This window comes from Lithobates pipiens, unplaced genomic scaffold (genome assembly GCF_037356315.1).
Source record: "Lithobates pipiens isolate NorthernLeopardFrog02 unplaced genomic scaffold, aLitPip1_a1.2 Scaffold_16, whole genome shotgun sequence".
Lineage (NCBI taxonomy): Eukaryota > Metazoa > Chordata > Amphibia > Anura > Ranidae > Lithobates > Lithobates pipiens.
In genome coordinates this window covers 320,390,494-320,409,486 of record NW_027507748.1, presented here as the reverse complement: position 1 = coordinate 320,409,486, position 18,993 = coordinate 320,390,494, and the positions used below count along the sequence as shown (strand labels likewise).

At 40.4% G+C, this 18,993-nt stretch overlaps 1 protein-coding gene across 6 annotated transcripts in view; it reads left to right on the top strand.

The window, feature by feature from the left end:
* The window catches only part of THRAP3 (thyroid hormone receptor associated protein 3), a 96,011-nt gene that overhangs the window by 51,121 nt on the left and 25,897 nt on the right, over positions 1-18,993 (top strand). Inside the window, exon 1 of one of the 6 annotated variants that reach the window (XM_077481697.1) lies at positions 7,128-7,477. The exons of the other annotated variants lie outside the window; for them this stretch is intronic. Within the exon in view, the coding sequence (XP_077337823.1) occupies positions 7,461-7,477 (17 nt within the window). The 5' untranslated portion in view covers positions 7,128-7,460. Of the gene's footprint in view, positions 1-7,127; positions 7,478-18,993 lie in introns of those variants that run through there. 6 annotated transcript variants of the gene reach the window in all.

Below are 18,993 nucleotides of genomic sequence, written 5' to 3'. Positions count from 1 at the left end.
ACCCCCTCCTTGCAGCAGTTCATTTCTCCTTACTTGGGTCATGTGAGTCACCAAGTGTTGCTTGGCAGGCTAAAGGTGCTTAGCAGGATTGTTACAAAGGGGCTTGGCCAGTCCTATTATAGGGTCTCCCTTCTGAGGTGTTTTAATACTACGCCTAAGTACTCTTTTTGTGGCTAGTAAATGTCTTCAAAAAAGAGGAGCGGGATTAACACTACAGGGAAGGGCACACCTACATCATCAGTAGTTCCTGATGAACCTAGTTGTATCCCTAGTTTTGTATCCCCTTAAAGACCAGAGTCGTCCATGCAATCTGAGCCACTGCACCTATCTGGTGATGTGCCTACAGTCAACGCTGCTGCTTCACCCTTTTATCACCAAGGATGAACTGTCCTCGGCCCTAGCTGGGTTAGAGCACAGGATTGCGGGCATGATTCCCTCCATGCCTGGAGCAGGAATGGGTTGGGGAATAACTAAACGCTCAGGATTCTGTGGAGGGCCAGGCAGATGAGTCTGCTTCCAAGCAATCTGGACAAGAAAATATCCAGATGTCTGCCTCTCAGTTGCAGAGGCTTTTGATCCTGACTCTGACAGAAATGGTTTATTCTGCCTTTAAGTATCCTCTTGCAGAGGTGACTGAGCCCCCCGGTCCTCTTTGGGATCCCTGAGGCCTCTTCAGACCGCACAGGCTTTCCCCCTACACCCCCTGTTGGAACAGGCAGTGTATGCTGATTGGGAACATCCTGACAGGATTTTTGTTCCTCCTAAAGAGGTTTTCCCTTTTTATATTCCATGGATGAAAAGTTTAAGAAATGGAGCATGCCAGCCGTAGATACATCGGTCTCTTCCTTAAACAAGAACCTAACTTGTCCGGTAGATAACGCACAGGGCTTGAAGGACCCTGTTGACATGAAATTGGAGTCATTAAAGGCTTCCTTTTTCTTTGGCCAGTTCAGCTGTTCAGCCAGCGGTTGCAGCAATTGGTATTTGCCAGTCCTTAAAGGATCAGGTCAAACAGCCTGATGGGCCTAACAAGGTGGAGGATGATCTGCCTGAAAGTAAGACAGATATTCCTCAAGCGCTGTGTTTTGCTGTTGACGCCTTTAAAGGATTGAATACAGCAGGTTTCTCGTCTGGCTCTCTTGTTTGTACATATGCGCAGACTTTTGTGGCTTAAGAACTAGTCAGCCGATCTTCCTTGTAAAAAGTTATTGGCAGGTTTTCCCTTTCATGGGGAACGTTTATTTGGTGATCATTTGGACAAATATCCAAAAGCTTTCCGGAGGGAAGCGTTTTCTACTTCCTGTGAAGAAGAGGACCAGGCGTCCCTTCGTTTAAAACCTAGGGACTGTTTCCTCAAATGTCTCAGCACCAAGGCAGTTCCATCGCTAACAGGGTGCTAGGGCCAGGGGAAGCTGCAAAACCGGGGCCAGAAAAAGCCCTGGGTCCAAAATTCTAAACCCAGCACCAAGCTGTCCTTTTTGAGGGGTATTATATAAAAGTGTAGCGCTTTAAAGACATGGCATATTTACTGCCAATATTACAAAGATATATGTTCAACAAATATTCTCAATGTGAAATAGTGCACACACCATGCAAAATACTATTTGCTATATACAACTATACAGCTGAAAAAAAAAATGGGTAAAAAATAAAAACGTGAAAATAGCAAGTCTCTTAAATGTCCATGTATAATTCACAAATGTGTGAAAAGGATCCTACACCTCCTCCATAGAAAGACCGTGCAGTCACCACGTGAGATCCCTCCACCAAGCGAAATGGACGCTTACCGGATTTAGGGGATCCACTCAAATTTATATTTGGAGGATCACATAAGCTCGTACATATATGTAGAATTCTTTCAATATTGCACTTTCCAGAGGGATTTCAAATGTGGTTATTCCATTCAAAAAGGTGACTTATCTCCAGCCATATAGGTCCACAAGGATAATAGAGCACATATAAAGAGAAGCAGGGACCACAATAGTGTAATTCCGTTTTCGTATAAACAATTTAATAAAAGGTTATTAAACTCGCATGTATACAGAAGATTAAGCGCTTTTCAATGTAAAATCAGGCTGCAGTGAAGTTCCGACGCATTTCGTCATAAAAATGATGTCATTTATGACGAAACGCGTCGGGACTTCACTGCAGCCTGATTTTACATTGAAAAGCGCTTAATCTTCTGTATACATGTGAGTTTAATAACCTTTTATTAAATTGTTTATACGAAAACGGAATTACACTATTGTGGTCCCTGCTTCTCTTTATATGTGCTCTATTATCCTTGTGGACCTATATGGCTGGAGATAAGTCACCTTTTTGAATGGAATAACCACATTTGAAATCCCTCTGGAAAGTGCAATATTGAAGGAGTCTACATATATGTACGAGCTTATGTGATCCTCCAAATATAAATTTGAGTGGATCCCCTAAATCCGGTAAGCGTCCATTTCGCTTGGTGGAAGGATCTCACGTGGTGACTGCACGGTCTTTCTATGGAGGAGGTGTAGGATCCTTTTCACACATTTGTGAATTATACAAGGACATTTAAGAGACTTTTGCTATTTTCACGTTTTTTTTTTTTTTTTTTTTTACCCATTTTTTTTTTTTTTTTCAGCTGTATAGTTGTATATAGCAAATAGTATTTTGCATGGTGTGTGCACTATTTCACATTGAGAATATTTGTTGAACATATATCTTTGTAATATTGGCAGTAAATATGCCATGTCTTTAAAGCGCTACACTTTTATATAATACTTATCATGTCACATTCTATACCTTGATGTTGTGTTAGCAGCTGTTATATATATATATATGAATAGCAGTGTTTTGTCTTTCAAAAAGAGTCCTTTTTGAGGGGACACCCCCACTTCATCGGGTGGGGGCTAGGCCGCTTTACTTTGCGGACATTTTGGACGACAATAATTCAGGACGAGTGGGTCACCAACTATATCTGTTGTCATTCATTGTAAATGGTGCACTTTAGTTGCAGTGCAGCACAACATGTGTTGCTATGCATGCATAATTTTTGTTCTGTTGTGGTGCAATGTTAGTCCATTAAAACAAATGGACTGCCCTAATGCATGTGTATTTTACAATGCACCACAACGGATGGGGCTGATATGGGCCCTTAGATCTTTGCCAGTAGCTGTACAACCGGGAGGCCGAAGGAAGCAGTGTTTTAGGTTAGTATAAATCAGTGTTGTATTTTTAACTTTTCTTATTGTGGATTTTAAATTTTTTGTTTTACTTGCATTAAAATGCAGCGAGTTTAACCACTAGGGATCTGTGCTATAGCCAAATGACTGCTACAGCGCGGACCCACATTGCTGGGGCTATATCTATTGACATCGTCCCGTGCATGAGCGGCCTGCGCGCCCTCTGAGTTCTCCCAAATTTTTTTTTTTTTTTTTAGCAAAAAATAAAAACCCCAGCTGTTATTAAATACCACCAAAAGAAAGCTCTATATTTGTGGGGAAAAAAATGATAAAATCTAATTTGGGTAAACTGTTGTATGACCACCCAATTGTCATTCAAAGTGTGTCAGCGCCGAAAGCTGAAAATTGGTCTGGGCAGGAGGGGGGTTTAAGTGCCCAGTAAGCAAGTGGTTAAGATGGAACTGACGTGCTAGGAATATGAGGTGGCCAATTAACATGACACAAAATTGTTGTGGATACTTTGTGACATGTTTTCAAACAGGAGTAGTATCAAATGACTGTATACGTGCAATTGGGAGAGAGGTTTTTAATTTTTTTTCTCTCTTAATTTACACTACCATATTATTTTAGTAATGGGTCCTTTTGGAAACAAAATGTGTTTGCGTTCAGAAGTTCTTTTGCACCTTTAAATGATCCTGACACTTTTAACAGCTGTGATGTCAACATTAGTAGGTGAGGTTTTGACCCTCTGCCTAAGCATTTGAGACGCCCATCAAATTAATAGATTAAAATGAAGTGTCTCAGTTTTTAAAAACTGTAAATCAGTCCTTCCAGAGGAAAGGTCAAGTTTCAAGTCTTACTGATGTTTATCTACATGCAACATAATAATGCCGTTGCCATCCTTGACCGAGCACCGTGAATAAAAGTTCTCAGCTGTTTGAGAACTGGCATTTGTAGAGGTCGAAAGATGTGTTTTACACAGGTTATAAAGTCCTAACTTACAAAGCGGTGGAGTTCAAATTTTTACTTTGCAAAGCTGAATAATGCACATTTACACAGAACAGTCTAACAGTCTCTACTTTTTCTTGGCACACTAATCACAAACTTGGAAAATTCATAGAAGTTGGGCCTGTCAAACCAGCGGGCACACATTATGATGCATAGATTGTATAGTCATGCTACAGTGTGTCACATTTGCTTCCCGGACTTTACCTTGCCATATTAATAATAATTAATATTATTATATATATATTTTTTTTTCCCTTTCAAGTTTAACCAGTTTCCACCCAGGCCAATTCTGATTTTTTTTTTCTCCTACATGTTAAAATCAGCATTTTATTTAATTTTTTTTTTCCTAGAAAATTACTCGGAACCCCCAAACCATATTTGGGAATTTTTTTTTATTTTTATAGTAGAGACCCTAGAGAATTAAACAGCCTCATGGAAATTTGTCACAGGGTTTTTGCGCAGCAATTTTTCAAAACCAGTTTTTGGGGAAAAACTTAATGCAAAAAAATTATATAGAGATAACTATCTCTCTATAGTTTACAAAAAAATAAAATAAAGTTAAGCTGAGCAAATACCCAAAATGTCACTCTTTTAGAATTGCTCACGGAATGGCACCAAACTACGGTACTAAACTTTCAAAGGTGATGCTTTTTTACAGGTTACCAGTGTAGAGTTTCAAAGGAGATCCAGTGCTAGAACAATTGCCCTCGCTCTGACATTCGTGCCGATACCTCACGTGTGGCATGAACACTATTTACATATGCGAGTGCGACCTATGTATGCATTAGCGTCCCCTCGCATGCAGAAGCATTTATTATTCTGCAGGATTTATGTATCGCCAAGAGTTTGAGTGCTTTACAGTCTATGATGTCATGCGAACGAGAAGTGGTTATTAAATTCTATGCTCTACAGTGCACTGCATTGCATCCTAAAGCATTTTTGTTTGTTACATAAAAATGCAGACATAGGCCTCCTTTATGATGGCCTTGTTTTCCTGCAAGGGGATGCACAGCTGTTTTCATGTATTGTGCAGGCAGTTCCATTCATTTCAATTGTGTTGCAGCAGCTGTACGGACACAGCTGCTTCTCTCAATTTGCCAGCCAGCAGTGTGTGTTTGGGGCCACTCACACAGCATATTGAGCAGCGGCTGTGTGCGTGCAGCCACTCCAATCCAATGGAAATGCATGGAACACACCCTTCACACAGGTGTATGCTGCACTCTGCCTGTATGAACAAGGCCTTACTGTACTTTATATGCAATACCCGACCCGGGAACATAGAAAACTGTGTTTCTTCAGGTCCTTGTGTTGAGCATTGCAGCTCAAAGCACCTAAAGCCAATGAACCCTTAGCCCCCGTTATCACCGAGTTGACATTATTTGACAGTTCCAAATCGCATGACAAGTCGCACCATTTTGTCGGCAATGGAACTGTTCAAATCAGTGCGATTCAAACTTGTGGTGCTGCGCCGATTTAAAAAAAAAAAAAAGTTCCTGCACAACTTTTTTTGCGATTTCAGGTGTGACTTTTATTGCATATGAAATTACGCTGAGCTGCTACTTTGAAATCGTGCTACTTCAAGTAAAGTAGCATCAATGTGAACCAGGGCTTAGTTACAAAATGCATAGGCTGAGTTTACTGTGTGTGAAAACATGTAAAAAAAAAAAAATCAGTAAATCCAGACAAAAATAGCTATGTTATGTGTAAATTTCTAATTTTCCTCATTTAAAAATGTAACTTGCCGCTATCCTTTCATCTCCTTGGTCTAGAAACCAGACGTGGTTTTTAAAACTGGAACGAGGAGAAAAGTCTAGATCTTTATATAAATTCAGCAGGCTATATTTGATGAGTTACTAAGCATTTTAAAGAGTTACACCCATTTTTTAGTTAAATAAGTCAGTCTTGTAATGAACAGGCACTCACCTGTCCCACGGTCCAGTGATGTGGCTACCCGGAGCCTCGCTCCTCTCCGCCAGTCCTGCCATAGCAACTGTGGGCACCCGGCCATGACCACTTTCAGCTTCATGGCTAGGCACGCACTGCGCAAGTCATGCTCCACGAGTGGCCAGGCAATCTTTGGGACCTGTGATGTGTCCCAGAAGATTGCAGGGGGGGGGGGAGCTGCCTAGGGGTAGAGGAGAGGAGTCTCTGAGGTGGCCAAGAGCAGAAAGTCCAACTCCAAACCAGTTACCATGCCCCCCCCCCCCCGTCAGGAGTGCTTAAAGCAGAAGTTCCACTCTTGGGTGGAACTACTCAGATTTTAAAATGTGTGCATTGAAAGCAAGTGTGTTTTTGATTTAATAACACACTTGGTAGTAGAGTAGAATTTTCCTTATCTGGTAAATTCTGTTTTGATATGGGCTACAAACTTTTTTTTTTTTTCTCTTCCTTCCCTCAATCATAAACCTATTCAACACATTGTTATTGCCCTATACACAGGAGTGCAGACATGTTTAACATTAAATATGTGCTGAGAGAAATTTGTTGGAATATTTACTATTATAGAATACTATTGCTGACCTTCCTCCTAAAATGCTTTTTGCCTTTCTAATGCTGATTAGCTGATGGGTTCAAGAAGTTCATTTTAACTCACTGGCTGCAGATTCAATTTAATGCATTGAAGCCAGAGTCTGCCAAGCAACTAACCTCTCCCGAAAGATTGGCAGTAACTGCTCTTGTATTTCTGTCATGGTAGTGGCCCTTTAGATATACAGTAATGTTTTAACTGATTTTCCTGACATTGCACTTGAGAGGTTAACTTTCGTGTGGTTCATATGGGAAAACAGAAATCCCCTATGAGACTCTTGTAAACATAATTGAATCTTACAGGAGGCTCTACTCCCTTGAATCTGTCTGTCATTATTGACAAGTGGTTTAAATTGATGGTGTGCATCCCATGTGGTATCTGTACTTAGTACTAGAGTTTCTAAGCTAGCCAGCTCCTCCTCATATCTATGTATTGTGTGACACGCATCAGTCGTTCGGGGGCTTTTAGTATTCTTTCTTTGCCAGTAGCAATTGAAACATCTTTTTGGCACCTGGCCTTACTCAAGTTCTCTGAATTTTACCCCCGGTTTCTTTTGCACAGATCTTGGCTTGTTGCACTGCTAATAATTTATTTCTTGTTAGAATTGATGTATTCTCCTGGGCACCCTAGGATGAGCAGTGTTTTTCTAAAGGGTATGTTTTTGCATCGACTTTGTGCAAGCATGTGGCATTAGTTTTTGATTCACTTCAGCTGTCTAGTTCTGCGGTGCATGGTTTTGTTTGGATAGTGATTCTGACTGGAATCCAATGAAATCCAAGAAGAGGTAAGAAGTTCAAGGATTTATCTACTTTTCTGTTGATTTTTCTCTCAGGGTGAGCTAAAGGATTTAAGATTTTCAGCCAACCTTGTTTTCTGTCCTCTACTTTTGTTATATGCAATTTAACATCTAGGTAAATTGTATATTTCCTTTCTGTGTTTTTCTCATTTTTGTATGCTGTGATTTTTTTTGTGTTTTGTCAAATGCAAGAAAATAAGAAAGCCTTAAATTGGATTTTTATTGCATTTACCACAGTTGTATATGCTCTATTATCTAGAAAGACCCATATTTTGTTGAAAAGAAAAAAAAAAAATCTCTAGACATACTTTTCCTTCAGAGCTAAAAAAAAAAAAAATTCAACAAGATGAAATTCTGGAAACCACCAGCTCATTATGGCTCTTTTGTAAACCTGTAATGTTAAAAATTAAAACGGTTAATTTTCGGTGTAAAACTATAATTCAAACAATTTACAAATAAAATTAAAACGCCACATTAAACATGTAAATAGATGGTTTTCAGTGATGATCGTGATGTTCAACTGCAAATGCAGCTTATTTTCTAAAGTTCTATCAGCATATGTTTTTTTTCTAAAGCAAACCTTCACAAAAGGGTTATACAAACGATAGGTTGTTCTCTATACAGGTCTGTTCTAGAGGTCCGATAGCAAGCAACATAAAAATGTCATGTAGCAATATTTAACTTTTTTTTCTTAAATGGCATAAATATTTTTTGTATGCATTTGCTAGGAATGGAGACTAGGGAGCACATCTTTAAACTTTTTTGAGTACAGTCAATGCACTGCTTTCAGTTGATTAGGCTGGATTCACATCTGTTTTTTTAGTGCATTTTGCAGATTTGCACTACAGAATGAGTTCCATAGGAAACCATGTTAAATGGACTGTAGTGCAAATCTGCAAAAAGCACAAAAATGCATAGGTATGAATCCAGCCTAAAACCGTTGATAAGTTCTTATCTGCACACATGCATTTACTTTTTTCCAGTATATTTACATTATTTTTTGAATCTAACAACTATTTTTGTAATCACAAGTTTATATATCATTTTAAATGTTTACAGGGCTTAAATAACTTTCCTGTATTATTTAATGGACATTCAAATAATATTGGACTCTCCTAGAAATGAATAGGTTTTAAATTCCCCAATTTAAATTTAAGATATGGACTTGGCAATTACCAATAGATTTTCACTTTACTAACATATTTTGTAGAAACCTGGAATAACAGTACCATGTACGATGCTAGTTTGCAATTATGTCCAGAATGTTGCATTTTACTGCCTGCAGAGATCTCTTCAAAGCATATGGTCTGTGTTATTCCTCCCTTTTCAAACGGGTATATCCAATTAATGCGGTTACTCTATTTTAGCTGATGTATGCCTTGCTATGTGCATGCACGTGACCGATTCTGCCAAGCCTGATCAAGCTAAAGAAATCTCAACACTACAGCAGCCAGTCTGCTTATTGATAGTGTTGGGGCTAATTGCAAGGAAGAAAAAAGGAGAAATGTTTAGGCACTGGTAATATGGTTACAATAGGTGCTCAGCAAAATGCTCACATTCGTAAAGACAATCCTGTTATGCTATAAAGAATCTTTTTAATGCTTGATTTTTTTTTTTGTTTTTTTTTTTGTTTTTGTAAAATGTGTATTTCAAATAACACAAATTTAAGTGTGATCCAGCCACTCTATTCCTTCCCTAATAATAATTTTTTTTTTATAATGGAATTCTCTGTAAAGTATTACAAGTTCTCTGCAGATACCGAAAGGCAATACTTTCTTATCACTTCTTTCAAGTAATGGCGACGGTCAGCATGCTTGCCTTTCTTGGGGTCTCTGAGACCTTTGTGTGTATGTATGACTTTGGCAGGGACATTAGCTTATATGTGGGTGGTTATGTATGCTGTAAAGTGCTGCATACGTTGCTGCTGTATAGGGAACATACATGTGGTTGTACAACTTTTTCACTTTTAAAACAAACCGTATAATCTCTGTACCCATATTGGTATATTTTGCCACTTTGCATCTCACACCTGTTCACCCCCTATGGACCAGAACTCTTTGTTCTTAAGAAGGGGAGGGGGAGAGTGTAAAAACAAGGCTTTCTTCTTTCTTTTCATATTTTGCAACAATTAATTAATTTATTTTGACAGTCCTTAGGCAATAAAATGTAAGAACTAGACGCACACTTTTTTTTTTTTTTGATCAGCGTTGGCTTAAAAATACAGTGTTACTGCAGATAAACCATGCATATTTTATTCTGTAATTTGTCTGGTTTAAAATTACACTAAAATTCATGATTCTGGTGCAAAGGATCGGAATTTTATTTTTGTGCTTTTTTTAGAATTTGATAAAGGTATAAAATAATGAACAAAACAAATGTCAAAAGTTTTTTTTAAATATTAATGGTTGATAAAATAGGGCTGCAACTAACGATTATTTTCATAATCGATTAGTTGGCCTATTTATTGTTTTGATCGGTTAATAACCTAAAAAATAAAAATAAAAAAAAAGTGTGGTGTATAATTTAGTTAAATATTTAAAGTTAAAAACAATTTTGTGTAGCGCTATATCAAAGTGTCAAGAAAAATGTGTCGACGTGCATATATCTGAAACCATCTAAATGAATAGATATCAAATACTACTGCATGAGCACAAAAAGTGTGAAATCATACATTTAAACAAAAAATATGTGAAAGAAAATATACGTGAAGAAAAAACTTTTTTTTAGATATAATCCTTCGCTACCTCTTTAACCACTTGCTTACTGGGCATTTAAACCCCCCTCCTGCCCAGACCAATTTTCAGCTTTCAGCGGTGATGCACTTTGAATGACAATTGCGCGGCCATATAACACTGTACCCAAATGACATTTTTATCATTTTTTTCCCACACATAGAGCTTTCTTTTGATGGTATTTAATTACAGCTGGGAGTTTTATTTTTTGTTTAATAGTTTTGTTATAACATTTTGCAAACAGGTCATTTTTCTCCATTGAAATACGCTGATGAGGCGGCACTTGTGGGCACTGTTAGGCTGCTCTGATGGGCTGCACTGATGGGCACAGTTAAGGGGGCACTGATGGGCACAGTTAAGGGGGCACTGGTGGGCACTGGTAGATGACTGATGGGCACTGGTAGATGACTGATGGGCACTGGTAGATGACTGATGGGCACGGATATGTGGCATATGAGGTGCAGCACTGTTGCAGATTGTGGGCACTGATGGGTGGCACGTTTCCTATAATTAGGTGACACTGGCAGGGGGCAAGTGGGCACTGATGATCTGGCCATGATCGGGACTGAAGTCCCTCTCACGGCCGCCGGTGATTGGCTTTTTTTTTCTCTCCTCGCTCTGACAACGCGAGGAGGAAAAATAGCCGATTACCAGCTCTGTTGTGATCACATGATCAGCTGTCATTGGCTGACAGCTGATCACATGGTAAGGGGTCGGGATCGATCCCTTGCTCCGATCCGTGATCAGGCGAGTCTCATAGACTCGCTGATCACAGAGCGCGCCGCACAGGCCGCTCGTGCACGGGGCGACGTCAATAGACGTAGTCCCGGCAAAGCAGGTCCGCGCTGTAGCCGTCATTCGGCTATAGCGCGGATCTCAATCGCTTAATAGAAGGTGCAATTACTAATTACTATATACATTTTTGAAGGAAGAATTTTTTTTATACAATAGTATATCAGTAAACTAATAGTGTATATATAGTATATCCCCTCTAATAGTTTATACAGTATATCACTTCTGTCTGTTATTCTCAGTGGATTAGAGATTTTTCTCTCTGACCATATAGTTGGTTATTTATATTTACCACTACATACAGATGCTTAAGAATAAATGTTTTTTTTTTTTTTTTAACTTTGCATATTTGTTAATCGGTGTATACTGCGCTGTGACGAGGACTTTGATTAAGCCTCCAACACAGCTTCTAGACAAAAGCGTGAAAAACAAAAACCAACAATTTTGTGTAGTGCTATATCAAATGTCAAGAAAAATGTGTCGACATGCATATATCTGAAACCATCTAAATGAATAGATATCACATACTACTGCATGAGCACAAAAAGTGTGAAATCATACATTTTAAACAAAAAATAAATATATGTGAAAGAAAATATGGGTGAAGGAAAAAATTATTTTTTAGATATAATTATTCGCAACCTCTTTAACCCTTTCATGACTAAGCCTATTTTTGGCATTTGGTGTTTACAAGTTAAAATCCATATTTTTTTGCTAGAAAATTACTTGAAACCCCCAAACATTATATATATTTTTTTAGCAGAGACTCTAGAGAATAAAACAGCGATTGTTGCAATATTTTAAGTCACACGGTATTTGCGCAGCGTTGTTTTAAACGCAACTTTTTGGGAAAAGGGACACTTTCATGAATTAAAAAAAAAAACAGTAAAATTAGCCCAATTTTTTTGCATAATGTGAAAGATAATGTTACGCCGAGTAAATTGATACCAAACATATAATTGCACGCACTCGTGGATTGACGACAAAGTACGGTACCCAAAAATCTCAATAGGCAATGCTTTAAATTTTTTCTACGGTTAGTGTTTATAGAGGAGGTCTAGTGCTAGAATTATTGCTCTCGCTCTGACGATCGCGGCGATACGTCACGTGTGATTTTTTTATTTTATTTTAAAATGACTACATTTTTTAACACTTTATTGCTGTCACAAGGAATGTAAACATCCCTTGTGACAGTAATAGGTGGTGACAGGTACTCTTTATGGAAGGATGGGGGGTCTAAAAGACCCCACATCCCTCCTTTACACTTCAATGTATTCAGATCGCCGAAAACATCGATTCTGAATACCGTATATTTTTTTTAAAACCGGCGCCATTGGCAGCCGAGTAAACGGGAAGTGACGTCGCTTCCGTGTTTACTATTGGGATCCTGGAACGAAGCAGATTACGGCTTCGTTCCAGTTCCTCCCCAGCAGCCGGAGGCGTCGGATGTTGAATCGGTGCTCCCGATCGAGCGGGAACACCGGTAACAGTGGCGGGAGGCGTGCGGGAGGGGGGGACATCCCCTCCCGCTCCTCCCCGGCATAACAGCCGAGCGGCTTTTAGCCACTTCGGTTGTTATGGCTGGATAGCCAATCGCCCGCTGGAAAAAACGGTACCAGGATGATGCCTGCAGGTGCGGGCATCATCCCGGTATAACCCCCGGAAGCAGAGTACGCAAATCTGCGTACGCTCGGCGGGAAGGGGTTAAGAGAAGGTGCAAATACAGTAGCAATTTGATATTTTTTTTTTGTACTATAAAGGGCTCATTTCCGCTAAGGGCCGGTTCACACTGCGGGCGAGGCGACACGACTCGCCTCGCCGCAGTGTGACAAGTCGCCCCCGTTCTGTACAATGGAACCGTTCTGAGAGGAGCGACTCGAGTCGCTCCGACTCAGAAAAAAGGTTCCTGTACTACTGGGCGACCTCGGGGCGACTTGCATTGACTTCTATACAGAAGTCATCTGCAAGTTGCGGCGAGGCAAGTCGGTGTCGCCTCGCCTCGCCTGCAGTGTGAACCGGCCCTTAATCGATTATAAAAATAGTAATTTCATAATCGATTAGTTGTTTCAGCCCTATAAAATAATAAACAAAAAAAAATGATTGGAAAAGGAGAATAAGGAGTTAGGGCTGATTAGAGTAAACTATGGGTTAATAAGGGGTTAAATGGGGAATATTAAAAAAAAAAATTCTGCTTGCGTATGACATCCGTAGACTAGAATTTATCCCTTTTTGATCTACAGAAGGATGAACAGAATGATAAAAGTAACTTTGTTTAATTGTATCTTTCGGTAGGACAAAGGGTTTATAAATGCTGAACAGTGTCAAACTGCTTGCTCTTTCTTTATTTTTTCCTTCTCTGTGTACACAACAATGCTTGATTAATCAAAGCCAACATAGTTATTGGGTGGGGGTGTTGGGTGGCAAACGCGCAGAGAGACTGGATGTGCTTCACAAGTCCTGTGTACAATGATGACCCATTTTTTGGGCATTTGTAGCGCGCCCAAGTCTGCAACTAGTTAGGCCTCATGCACGCTGGACGCTATAAAAACGCAAGTAGATTTAGCTGTAGAATTCGTTTTAGTTTTGCACATTTTTTTTGCAGTAGCATTTTGCACTGTGTGTGTATTGCTAAAAACTATACTCCCACAAAAGCTTATTGCTCAAAAACCCTGATAAACGCAGAATAGCTAAGTTTTCAGTGTTTTTAAGCTTTTGTCAGGGCGTTTTTTATAGCTGTAAAACTCCTCTCAAAACCCACTTATTCTGGGGGGGTTTTCAGCTTGAAAATGCCCCAGTCAAAAACTAACAGCCTATATGTATGTATGAACACACAGGGTAACATGCTGGGGAGTTTATGGCTTCAGGCATTTTTTTCTGCAGCAAGTAAACAGCAGCTGTAAAAATGTCCAGTGTGCATGAGGCCTTAAGCTTAAGAATTTTCTATGCTGGTCAGTTATGTCTACGGTTAGTTTACTGTTGAGAGAAAGTGCTTGTGGGTTTGCTCATGTGGTCATAAAAAGTAGGTGTTTTTAATTCCTTAGACCATAGAAGTAGCAACATCCTCCCCCTTTTTTTTTTTTTTTTTTTTTTTTTTTTTTCCAATTTTTCTTTTTATCTCTTGGCCTAGGTTCACACTGACTTTCAGGAGCGATTTCAGAGATTCACACGGTGCTATTGCCGGTGTAGTGTCACATTTTGCTGCCTATCACAGGATGCTGCGGAAGTGACGTTGTTGCGTACTGCGCATGCGCGATGCGTTACAAACACTCGCGCCGTGCGTTCCAACATAGTTTCGGCAATACAGTTCAGCGAAACCATCACATAATGTTACGGAAGTGATGTTACACACAACACAAACACTGGGCCGTTCGTTACAACACTAATACTTCCCTTGTTACCTAGTAGGTTTTGCATTGCTGGGACTTGTAGTGCCTATCCTGAGCTACATGCATGTTAACACACTGAACATTGAAGCTCGCGGATAGGGATGAAGACACTGAACATTGAAGCACGGGGATAAGGATGGACACTGAACATTGAAGCTCGGGGATAAGGATGAGGACACTGAACATTGAAGCAGGGGGATAGGGATGAGGACACTGAACATTGAAGCATGTAGCTCAGGATAGGCACTACAAGTCCCAGCAATGCAAAACCTACTAGGTAACAAGGGAAGTATTAGTGTTGTAACGCACGGCCCAGTGTTTGTGTTGTGTGTAACCTCACTTCCGTAACATTATGTGATGGTTTCGCTGAACTGTATTGCCGAAACTATGTTGTAACGCATGGCGCGAGTGTTTGGAACGCATCGCGCATGCGCAGTACGCAACAACGTCACTTCCGCAGCATCCTGTGATAGGCAGCAAAATGTGACACTACACCGGCAATAACTGCTGATTTGACATGTGGGCTTAAAGTTGAAAACTTACCCTGCTTTTTCAGCTGCTTTCTATTGACTAATGTAAAGAACAAAAAGCAACTAGAATCTACATTATAAATTGTGACATGCATTCTTGGTAAAACCCAAACATATAATGCCAACCTTCCGATGGGCAAAGTAAAGCATTTGGAATGTGCTGCAGCTTCCTCCGTCCTTTTAGAAAGCAAAGTATTTAAAATTATTTTCAAAGCCAAGTGAAGCTATCCTTCTAACTATAGTTTTTACTTTCCTATGGAGGCTTTTTTTCCTTGACCTAGGACCAAAACCTTTCCCACTTGTCCCATGATGGTGCCTTCTTGGCAATTAAATGGAGCCAATGAGGGTTGGGGCATAGTGATAGTTTGTTCACCAACAATTTCTGCTTGCCGAGTGGTTGCTAGAGGTTACTGGACATTTTTAGCGCTCAATGATTGGTTGCTATAGGTTAATGCACATCTTTACCACTCGCTGAGCAGTGGAGCAATCCCAAATAATTGAGCAGGTAAAGTGGCACATTAATAAACATACTGCAGGAGAGTGTCAGAGTGCAGACATACTTCAAAAGGTTACCGGAGACTGCAAATTGGAGGCCCTGATGACAGCTTTGCAGAGTGCATTGCACAGAGGACACAGGAGGCTGTATTCGCACGCTAGCTAGCAGAGAGGGGGCGGGCTGGGAGCTCCACTCAGAAAAGAACGGCTGTAGTTAGAGCAGTGATCGGAGTGGGCGTGTCGGCTCCACTGACGTGCCCACTCTGATCACTGCTCTAACTACAGCCGTTCTTTTCTGAGCATACAGGCTACATGGGGCGGAGTCAGCACACCGGTGGAGCTGCTGGCTAGATGGGGAATACAGCCTACTGTGCGCTCTGCATAGCTGCTTGTTTTGCCTGTCCTGTCATGACGGGCCTGTACACACGCCCCCTGCTACAGAAACTCTGAAGGGGGAGTATAGATGTAGATATAGATATATAGATATATAGATCTCTATATCTATATCCCTTTAAACTGGCCATACACTAGAAGAATTTCAGTTTCGGGACCACTGGTTCTATTCTTGATTCACTAGGGGTGAATTTTATGTTCATTTGCTTCTTCAGTGACAGGAAATTTTGAAGGAGCAAGATGGAAGTTGTGTTTTGGCACATTTCTAACAGTGCATGCAGTTTTCTTTTGAGAGGTGCTATTCCAAAACTGAATGCTAAAAGCAAACAAAATTGGAAGTGCCTTTTTATTTTCACCTAGTAGTCTCTTGGTTTACTCCTCTATCTTTGGCAGTAGCCACGATTAGCACTGGGCTGCACTTGAAACATGCCTGTCTTTGCTGTTCAATGGGAGTTGGTGGGATTAGTAGTTTACAGAAGAAAACTAAGTTTTTCTGCTTTCATTTCACATCAGTAGGATGTAGTAAGGAAGTAACAAAGACCTTGCCTTTCTGGCAGGATTAGACGGCATTTCCTGTACTTGCCGAAAAAGCTGTTAGCCTGAAAGCCAAAATTAAGGCAACCACCAGATCTAAGGGACTAGTAAACTGCAGTAGAATTCATTTTTTGGTTTTTGGATTTTATTTTTTTTAGGATACCTGTGGGTAGAATCATCCTATACATGGCTAAGTGGAGCTTCACTAGGACAGCTATTCTGCACAAATTGTATAGCCTATTCGTTTGATCTGCATAATTTAACAACTCTGAATTGTACATAAAGCGGGATTCCGCTGCCGAATAATTTTTTTTTTAACCTGTGTCACTGGTGGGCGATTCGTGAGGTGTCTTTGTAGTCGCGATCGGCGTCTTTTTAACCCCCGTCTTGACGATTTCATTGGTAAGGAAAACTTTTCAAAATTCAGGCCGCCGGTTTCCATTTTCAGTGTGGGCGTTTGAAGCCCACAAGCATTTCCTTCCTGGATGCGATGACGCTGTGCTCCCAGCATCCATCGCTCCATCCCGCGCATGCTCATTGATGGCAGTGAGCAGCGCTGTAAAAGATTCTGGTTGCCATCACAAAGGGCGGTGTCCTCAGAAGTTCCCGCCCTGTTGTGATGACAACGAAAGTAACAATAAGAGAACAAGGAAACGTGACCGGCGTCGTCCTTCCAAAATCTCACGAGATTTCGGCATGACTGTGTCCCCCACGGATTCTTGGGAAATAACTAAAAAAGTTCCCAGGGATCATTATGAAGCAGGGGAAAGGCGATAAACACGCCTACTCCCACAGGAGGAGAGCCCGGAAGTCGTTATAAACATTACATTTAAAGGGTAATTACTGGATATTATTTTATTTAAATGGTCATATATGCATCTATGGTCCAAAGCGATTTGGATAAGATTAACTTTCAATTTTCAGTACAAACCGCTTTAAGGTAACCTGTGTACTGAATTTAACTGATATAACCAAATTTGGTAGAACCAGCTGTTGCAGATCTCTCCTTGTTGATTAGAGATTTCATAGTGTGTGTGTGTGTGGTCTAAATCTTTTGACTAGAGCAAATGTACACACAGGTTACAGATGTTTGTCACCTGATCCATCTGGCTACAGCCAGATCAGGAAACGTTTTGTATAGTTGTGGACATTTCCCCATAAGGACAAACATGTATGCTCAAGCAAACCAAGAGCTGATAACCCCATCCTTCACCCTTTTCAGCAACTTGCACAGAAACATTTTCTCAGGAATCCTTCTCAGAGCATGGCCAAGGCTGGAATGCCCATGTGTACCCCAGGAGGCTTCAGGGCTTTGTATAGCCTACTATGTGTGTAACCCAGTGCCATCAGATGGCTGGCTGCTAGGCCCCAGAAGAGACAGTTGGTACCCTGATGAAGTCACAAAGATGGCGGCCCTAAACCTAGGCAGTCTGACAGCTTTTGGCAGATGTCAGTGGGACATTGCTGGATTCCCATGGCAGGTGAGTGTTATTTCAGCTCACCCTCACCCCACCAGACCAGATAAGGCATGAATATTAAGATGAACCCTTGTGGCATTAGATTAATCATGAACAATATACAAACTAGTGAATAATTTTTAAATGATGGTGGCTCAAAAATCTGAGAAGATGAATCAAACGTTTGCCGTTGTTTTATCAGAATGTGTAACGGAAGTGCTGTCCCATTGCTGCCATCTTGCTACACCCCCCACTCCTCCACACTAACAGCACTAAGAAGGGGGAATACGGACATGTTACACCCATCGGAGTTTTGCATGTAACAGTAAAGTGAGTTTATATAGTGAAATACAGTACTTAGAACTCCGTATGAATGTTTACTTGTTGAATTTTAAAAGCAGCAAACTTTTGTCCAATTAACAAACCTGTGAGATCAGCAGGCTTAAAACAATCTTCTGCGCTATGGTGTTTTTGCTATATGCAAATGGTGCAATCCACTCTTTGGTTTATAGTAAAGTCTCTGATCTTGCAGCCCTCCTCAGAACAACGGGTACTCATAGAACTAAAGGAAAAGAAGAAAAGGAGGGCGCACTGACCTAGTGCATTACCACTATAAAAGTTTTAATTAAAATTTATAAAAAGCAATGGTACTACTCACAAAACAAGCATATGAAAAGGCTTTTCTTATCGGTCAAACTGTCACTGACTGCCTAGGCTCTAAGGAAATGGGTGCGTCCCTGAAACGTGTCAGTCGTTTGGGGTGCCATTCGATCTTCCTGTCATCAGGTCCTGTCTGTAACTACTAAGAGATGCAGTTTGACCGATAAGAAAATCCTTTTTATATGCTCGTTTTGTGAGTGGCACCATTGCTTTTTATACGTTTTGATTAAAACTTTTATAATGGTCATGCACTAGGTCGGTGCACCCTCCTTTTTCTTTTTCCTTTAGATCAGCAGGCTTGCCACAACTTTTTAAAATTCAACATTTAAACAGTAAAACTGAGTACTGTATTTCACTATATAGCCTCAGTTTACTGTTGAAAAGTGTAAAATGCAAAACTCCGGTGGGTGTAATAAGATGTCCGCTTGCCCCTTCTCACTGTATCCTTACTGTGGATGAATGCGGGGTGTAGCAAGATGCAGACGAATGTCACTTTTGTGACACATTCTGACATGTCGCCTAATC